This window comes from Mus caroli, chromosome 4, assembly GCF_900094665.2.
Source record: "Mus caroli chromosome 4, CAROLI_EIJ_v1.1, whole genome shotgun sequence".
Taxonomy (NCBI): domain Eukaryota; kingdom Metazoa; phylum Chordata; class Mammalia; order Rodentia; family Muridae; genus Mus; species Mus caroli.
Window position 1 is genome coordinate 77,982,058 of NC_034573.1, and position 8,684 is coordinate 77,990,741.

The 8,684-nt window shown below is 42.1% G+C and overlaps 1 protein-coding gene across 2 annotated transcripts in view; it reads left to right on the plus strand.

Annotated features, from left to right (window-relative positions):
- Positions 1-8,684, plus strand: part of Sh3gl2 (SH3 domain containing GRB2 like 2, endophilin A1) — a 406,012-nt gene that overhangs the window by 136,177 nt on the left and 261,151 nt on the right. For both annotated transcript variants that reach the window (XM_021159750.2, XM_021159749.2), the window contains exon 3: positions 5,468-5,540. In XM_021159750.2, coding sequence (XP_021015409.1) covers positions 5,468-5,540 — 73 coding nt within the window. The remainder of the gene's footprint in view (positions 1-5,467; positions 5,541-8,684) is intronic.

The following is an 8,684-nucleotide window of genomic DNA, read 5'->3' on the forward strand; positions in this document are numbered from 1 at the left end:
TATGTATCGAAAGATGGCCTAGTCGGCCATCACTGGAAAGAGAGGCCCATTGGACTTGCAAACTTTATATGCCCCAATACAGGGGAATGCCAGGGCCTAAAGAATGGGAATGGGTGCGTAGGGAAGTAGGGAGGAGGTATGGGGGACTTTTGGGATAGCATTGGAAATGTTATTGAGGAAAATATGTATTAAAAAAAAATTAAAAAAAAAAAGAAAGGCAGGATGTTGAGAAGGAAAAGTTGCCATTCCAATTGAATATGAGGGTAGAGATTGTTGGCTGAGTGCAATGTCGAGAATGATGGTAGATGGTGTCCCTCATGTCCATGTCCATCATGTCTTAGTTTCTTCAGGGAGACACATTTGGTATCATCCAATTTCTTGTGAGAGAAGTAGGATTCGTGAGTAGAAACGCCCTGAGTCACATGATAAAACTTCTGTTTATCAAAGCTGTTGTTTTGTTGGTGGTGGTGGTTTGGTTTTTGTTTGTTTTATGTTTTTTTGCCATAGACCTGCTCACACTGAAGCAGACGCTGAGCCTATGGTTCTCTGCTGTCATGGGAGGTGTACCACTTACTCATTGCTTGAGTTGTAGCAAGTAGAGTCCAGGATATGTATCACATGGGGGAGAAGAGAAGGAAATTGCAGCCAGTGTGCTCAGAATTCCTTCTCTGAGTAGACATGGGGTTTACCATGACACTGGGGGCTCTCCTTCATGGAGCAGCAGTGAAGGAGACATAGTCACTGGCCCAAGACACTCTCTTACTGGTGTAAGCTAGATGGGGAGCTGGAGTCACAAACAGCACAAGCTTCAAAGACATCCTTCTGCTCTACTGGGACTTCCATGGAGACAAGCTTCCTTTCAGCTATCTGTGTAGAGTGTATTCCCAAGCTATACTTGGTGTGGGGTAATGCCTAAGATGATTAGCAAAATTAAAATTAACGTTAGAATAATCAGAGCCTAAATCATGCTTCATCTTCAAAATACTAATTCGCTCTTAGCCTTTATGAATACAAGATTTCTGCTTTAAAGCAGGGAGTTTGGACATGGATGTTAACTCCCCCGGAGTTAGTAGGGAGTAATTAAAAATACCACTCTTGGATCAGCCTGTGTCTCTCTGCCAGGCAGGTCTTCCCAGGGTGCAGCTTTCATCACATCCCTGTGACTTGTTTATTCAGCACTTCAAGAGTGTGTATATTCTTAACTCCAATAATATTAAAATTAAGAACTTGAAAAGATGTTGGTGTTTTATATGGCTTTTTAACTTCTTTCACATAACCACAGCAAATTATTCCATATCCAAGTGATGATTTAATTCATGCCATTATTATTGATTGCCAAACTTTCAGGCTATCTGTACAGCATGTAAGGTGTTCTACCTCTGACATTGGACATCTGACAATATGAAATAATGTCCCTCATACTTCCATTGCTATGTTAAAGAATTCATAGTTTTCATGTTCTTTAGTTCACAAACTACTGACTCATTTTCTATAGGGAAGAATGGTACTCTTTAGAAGTGTATGAAAAAGTAATTGCATCATGTCAGTTCTCCAAATCCTGCTTTTTAGAGTTCTGGTATCTGGTGCCTCAAGACTGGAATTAACAACATCATTCATAGATTAAGCAGGGCATGTTCAATAAAGCTCAAGCCTTGTTAGTTTAGGAATCCTCACATTCTCTTGATAAATCTTCTATACCTTTGGGCCCTTGGGATCTTTCCCCTCTGTTCCTGCTTTCTAGGGCTGTTGAAGCACACAAAGGATCCATTGACAGTGCCTGTGTCAGTAAGAGTGACTTCATTAAAAGAAACAAAACAAAATTTAGAGAGCATTGAGATAAGAAAATTGTATGGCTATCATGTACATAAAATAGAAATCTTAACTTCTTTTTTAACCCTCTAAGATGTGCATGTATGTTTAGGGTGTATTTCCAAATTTATACACAGCAGAGAGGTGCTTAAGAAGATTAACAAAATTAAAATGGATTCGTCAGCAACCAGAGCCTAATTCCATCCTCATTTCTCAAAATACATGATATCAGTTAGACTTGGTAAGTACATATGATAGCCACTGTGAAGCAAGACATTTTGGAGATAGGCTCTCAGGCTACACAGAAGGTTGTCTTTGAAGCTCATCCTTCCCTGTGGCTTACTGCCATAGTTTCGACCATTAGCCATAGTTTGGGAACAGCATGCATGCAAAACTCAAGGGACAAGCTCCAGTGTCTGGCCTCACCTTCCACATTGTTTCTTATTTACAGCTGTGTATGCCAGGATAGCTGATCTGTGAACTTAGAGTCTCTGGTTTTCTTCCTATTTATTTATTTATTCATTCACTTTACATCTGAATTGCAGCCCCTCTCCTCATCTCCAAGTTCTGCTCCCAGAAACTCGCCCCTGCCTGTTATCCTCTCCCCTTCTCCTCAGAGAAGGGGAAGTCACCCTTGGGTATCAACCCTCCCTGGCACATCAAGTTTCAGCACATCCTCTCCCACTGAGGCCAGACAAGGCATCCCAGCTAGGGGAAGGGTTATCCAAAGGCAGGTAACAGAATCAGAGACAGCACCTAGTCTAATTGTTAGGGGATCCTCATGGAGACTAAGCTGCACATCTGCTGCAAATAATGTAGGGGGTCTAAGTCCAGTCTTTACACGCTCTTTAATTCAGTCTCTATGAGCACCCATGGGTCCAGGTTAGTTATAGAGTTTCCTGTCTTAACCTCCTATCTGCCAGTAGGGCACATAAGGATCAAGATGCTTGTACCAATGTATTTAGCTTATTATCTGGGTGGATTATGGAGATAGAAACACAGGCCTTCAGGCTTATCTGGCAAACCGTTTACCCACTGAGCTATTTCCCCATCCCAAGAGAGCCATTTGCTTGTTTCTTTCTTTCTCTGGACTTACAGTTATAAATTTCAAGACTTATCAATGGAGAAAGAGTCTCAAGTATTGAGAGTTTTTAAATCCTTGGTATTAAGAAGATGAAAATAAAAAGACCAGAGTCTGTGAAGAATATGTGCCCAGGATTCTGCCTTTTTAAAAAAGTCATATTTTACACATGGATTTAGAATCCCTAAATATGTGCCTGTGTTCTATAAATTCACAGTTAATTTCCTTTCAACAGCCTTCTTAATGGAGCTTGTCTTGTACGGATCACAGACGTACTATAGGCTTCTACATCAGTGAGCTCAGAGTATGGAAAGTCTATATTCTCAACTTCATAGGAGACTTTGGTCATACCATAGGGAACACTGTTATCTTTTTGTCCCCATTCAATTTTAAGGTTGAATTCTACTCTGGGAGCCAAACATAATACTCTTAATATTGCCATTTCTAAGGTCTCTGGACTCTGGGATTACTGGCTTGATCCCCATGAACTGCTTCCCATGTCTTTCTTGCTGACCCATCTATGGACAGTGTACAGTAGGCACTGTTGCTGCAGCTTCTGTTGAGAAAAGTTAGAACAGTTGAGGATAAAGGACCCAGCAAGTCAGCATGGTAGTGCTACTTCTGTAGGATCAGGTCCAGATATTTACTGTAGATCAAATTGTCATAAGTATTGAAGACTCTCATAACTAACTAGAGGATGGGGTGGCAGTTCTTTGCTCCTCCCCCCCCCCCCCCGTTTCAGTCATTTGGCAATGGTACAATGTGTCTTCTGGCTCTGGTGTTACATCTTCTAGAACTGGGGAGAAATACTTCTTTCTTGTCTTCTTGTAGGGACCTTTCCCTTTCATGGAAAACAGAAAAGTCTGGAGAAAGCTTGTGAATCTTGCTGTATCTGTTTTCTTCTTCATGTAAAGATGCATAAATCTCTTTGTTGAGAAAGAGACAGGAAAATTGGATGTGAGTCTGCCTCCTAGCAACAGATGACACCACAGTTTCAAATGGCCACTGGGCAGTTCAAGTCTCAAGTCTTCTGATGCTTTCTTTCTTAGAAATCTTTGTGACCTTTAGATTGCATTTCTTCCTGCCATGGCCAGAGAAGACACCTAGATACAGTTGGCATCTAATTGCTCAATCCCCATCTGTCTTGGAGTCAACAGGAGATGTGTGTTTGTCCTCTCAAATTCTCTGCACTTTCAACATGTTTATTCTGTACACAACCTTGAACTTGTTCCACCAGTATCAAGCAAGCATTCTATGACTTGAGTTCATAAGGCTACCTGGCATTTTGATAATAATGCCAGGACCTCATTTTGCAGTTTATCAGCCTGGGAGCTGCCATGCCTTTACCTCTAATTATCCAAGCCTCAAGTATCTTGAAATACTGAGTCAGTCAAAAGGATAGTCGTACAGGGTTCATAAGCACGCCAATGCATCCTAAAGAGGACACTTGTAAACATTATTTTATACCACTACAGGGTCAAAGGGACAATCATGTATTTTTTTCTTATCATCACAATCACAACTGCACACTGTATTATGACTTTGGTGATAAGAAGTTATTAAATATTGAAAACCAAACCAGATAAGGTATTTCAGTAGATAAGGGAGAGAAGGAGGTTTACCCTGTACAAAGCAGTCAGTTGTAGATATTGATTAGGAACCTATAAAAAGAAAAGAAATAAAAATATCAATGGCAAGGGAGCTGATTTATTACTCTTAGTCACTCAGCTGTGTCGTATGAGCCAATGCCCTTCACAGTCTGATAAGAAATGAGGTTTGTGGACAAAAGTAAGCAGCTCTAGCGCATGTTCTTTCCCTGACATGGGTGTGTGGAGAGGGCAGGGTGGGTTGCAGGAGGAAATGATGACCGTCCACAACATTCAGAGATGGGATTTTCATGTTAGAATCCAGTATTTATAATTACCCAAGTGTTTAGGACCAGCTAGATGTGTTTACGAAGGGCTTTGATACCCTGAAGATGTCAGAATAACGTAACAGTATAAGGAGTATTGAAGAAGACATTTAAGTGTATCATTATTGTTATTGTTGTTATTGTATGTTTATCATCCCACCCACGAGCAGGATACATACATGGAGTATGTACACCACAGCATGGGTGTAGAGGTCAGAGGACAGCTCTGTGGGCTTATTTGTATCCTTCCACCTTTTCGTGGATTCCAGGAATTCAACTGAGGTCTTCAGGTTGGCTGATAACCTTTATCTGTTGAGCCACCTACATGCCCCTGCATTACTCTTAGTGGAGGAGAAACCTGTCACTGAGTTTAGTCCATTCATAGCATCTAGTAAAAGCTTGAGGGAAAAAGTGTTACTGACATAGTGTGTATTGATTTTGCTGAAAGGTAATGAACTATGCTTTGAAACAGAGTTTTGGAAATTACCAGTTTCGTTTGGATGAATAGGCTTTTCAACAGACCGTGCTAAAACACAAGGCCACATTTCCTCCTAACTGCTCCTCAAGCCTCTCACCTACTCCTGCAGGACTTGTTGCTGTAAGAAAACTCCAAGACTCTAAAGTAAATGCTTGTGTCATTTATGACATTTATTTCTTCATTGCAGAAAGTGGATGTCACCAGCAGGGCTGTGATGGAGATAATGACAAAAACGATTGAATACCTCCAACCCAATCCAGGTAAGTGCTGGTCTGTACAGTTGTGTTCCTCTCGGGTTTGCCTCTCACTGATTGACAGTTTGGTTTTGGTAGGTTTCTCCTCCCTTGTGAGGGAGGGGCCATTTTAAAGTTCAAGTTGAAATGCCTACAAGATAAGTGATGGCGTTTTCTCCAACTGAGTGGTATTTAACCATGAGTGTGTAAGGCTTTGGTGCCACATCATGCCATGGTAGTTAGAAGGATTTTTCAACTGATCTTTAGTTTTTCAAGAAATAGTAAGGAAGAATAATAAGATGGCTTTGAAATGAGTTGTGATATTTCCAAAAGATAAGTAAAGGAGGGAGGCAAGTATTTCTGTGAAATGGAAATGGTTTGTGTGCACAGGGCATAGAGGACTGCCCCTTCTTAGTCTTCTCCAGGTAAAACACAGGCCAGCATTTGTTCCTGCAATCCTCTTACACTAGATCCAAGACAGGAATTGTAGATTAGAGGAAATGGGGAGTTCCTAGAAGAGAGAACCAGATATGGCTGCTGCTATCTCTGTTATCCATTGAGAGACCAGAGCAGAGCAACCTCCACCATAGGCCTTCTTACATTGTATGGGCTTCAGTTCCTGACCACAACTACAACTTGAAGCAAGGTTGAGTGTGCTACTTGGTGAAATGTGAGTGTTTGGGAAGCTGGTGGCTCTAGCATCTATTGATTTCCTGGGGATTTCACATAAGCTGCTAGGTCTCTGGGAGTCCTTGAGATGTAGGTAACTATTTCAGTCCCAGTGGGTTCAGATGCAGGGCCTAAGTGGCAAGGAGAGAGAGAGAAAGGGAGGGAGAGAGGGAGGGAGGGAGAGAGAGAGAGAGAGAGAGAGAGAGAGAGAGAGAGAGAGAGAGAGAGAGAGAGAGAGAGAGAACTGAGGCTGGCAGGCTCTCTCCTGACTCCTGCTGCCAACTGAAGATTTCTTTCAATCTTTACTTACCATGGCAGCTCAGTTGCTATTTCAAAGGTGAATCAGAGATATGGAAATTATATTCTCTCTATTAAAAATGAGATAATATGAAAAAGGTAAATATAGAAGAAAAGTTGATAGACTACAAAAGTGAGTTTAACTGATGGTAGACTGGGTAAGTCTTCACACTGATTTATAAGTCACCTAATGAATAGCAAGAAACCAAGTTTCATATTGTTTCCTTCCTTCTTCCTAGTGTTTACATTCAACAGCGTTACAAAGATCTCACAGACAGACATGTGTTAAGCAACTGTAACAGGTCTTGAAACAAGAACAACTCACCTCACTGTGCTTTGCCAAGGTTATAGTCTTAGAGAAGCAAGAAATGTTCCTTTTGTCTTTGCCAAGACCTTTAAAGTATCCCATTTCTTCATATTTATGTTTGAATGAATGGGAACTAACTTATATGGGGCCTACTATCAGGACTAATAGGAGAAATATGGTATTTGTTAGGTTCTCTTGCAGCTTCAACACAGTACCAGTAACACCGTCTTATCTTAAAACATAGCTAATTTTATTTTCAATCTCATACATGCGTATATTGTATTTTCATTATATTCATCCAGTTCCTCTCTATTTCCCTTCCTCCCACTTTTCTGCTTGTCAACCAGCCTCCTATTTCCAAATCTGTGTGTGTGTGCGTGCGCGCACGCACATGTGTACCCCAGTGAGTGTCATTAGGGCTGCTTGCATACATGTGAAGGTTATTTCCAGCAGCATGGACAGTTTGTGAGTGGCGAGTGGCGTACACCAAGGGAAGATGGCTTGCTCTCTCTCAGCAGCCATTAACTGCCTGTGAGTCCTCAGGGAGAGGTGGAGCCTGCAGAGTCCCTCTCCATCCCTGATGGGATGTGGACAGACCTCATCCTGTTCAGATAACCACAGCACTCTGCTATAGCTGAGTCCAGGAGGCACATCACACCAAGAACACTGTATTCCACAACACTCCTTTCTTCTCCAAGTCTTATATTCTTTCTCCTTTCTCTACTACCACGTGCGCCAAGCCTTGGAGGTTGTAAGTAGACATGAGTAGGCTGGGCACTCAGGAATACCCTAGCCTTCAAGCTTTCCCAGTTATGAATATCTGCAATGGCTCCTACCTGCTACAAAAGCAGGTTCTCTGACTGATCTGTGGGTAAAACCAAAATATTTAGGAAGAAATTTGAGGAACAACATGTCCATTTAGCAGAATAACTTCTTTGGGCCAACCCATAATGCCTGTGACCTCCCCAGCCATGGGCTTTTGGATTCAATTAGAAGTAGGTATGGGTTCTCGCCCATCAAGTGAACCTTAAATCTAATCAGGAAGGGGTGTTGGATGCCCCCATCAGAGATGTGCCACTGTTGTGCCAAGAAACGTATTCTCCTTGTCTGTTGCTAGTGTAGCTTGCTGGGTCCACAGCTGAGTAAGACTGTTTTCCTTGAGCAGCCCATAGAGCATCTTCTGCTATATGGGGGCTAGTTATCGGGGAGGAAGCTTTCAAATAGGCTCTGCCTTGTTTTCTCTATTCCTCCTTTCAGAGTGTGTGATATCCTCAACAAAAAGGTCTTACCTTCTAGTTCTGGTGGGCAACCAACAGCAGTAGCGATTGCCTGTATTCTTGAGGGATGCCATGGGAACCTCCATGACCAACAACTCCTGGGGAAATATCGTCAGATAACCCATGGCTTCTGGGAGCCGCTCTTTCCACCAGTACAAGGCACTGCGTGTACAATGTTTTGTTTTCTTTTTAATTATATTTTTAATTAGCAGACATGATAGCAAGTTTCCTTATGGCTTTTTTGTACATCCTTACTTCCTACCCTGTGACCTCCTCCTATCTCCCATCGCCCTGCCCCATCCCTGCATAAGTGTTTCTTGCCCTCACTATTTCCTACTTTACTTTCATATTACCTCATATTCTCCCAAGCATCCTCTGCTGAAGCCCATTTTCAACCATTTCACGGTCCATTTCCTGCCTCCTGGGCTGGTCAGAAACTGTCTTGGTCAGGGTTTCTATTCCTGCACAAACATCAAGTTGGGGAGGAAAGGGTTTATTCAGCTTACACTTCCACATTGCTGTTCATCACCAAGGAAGTCAGGACTGGAACTCAAACAGGTCAGGAAGCAGGAGCTGATGAAGAGGCCATGGAGGGATGTTACTTACTGCTTGCTTCCACTG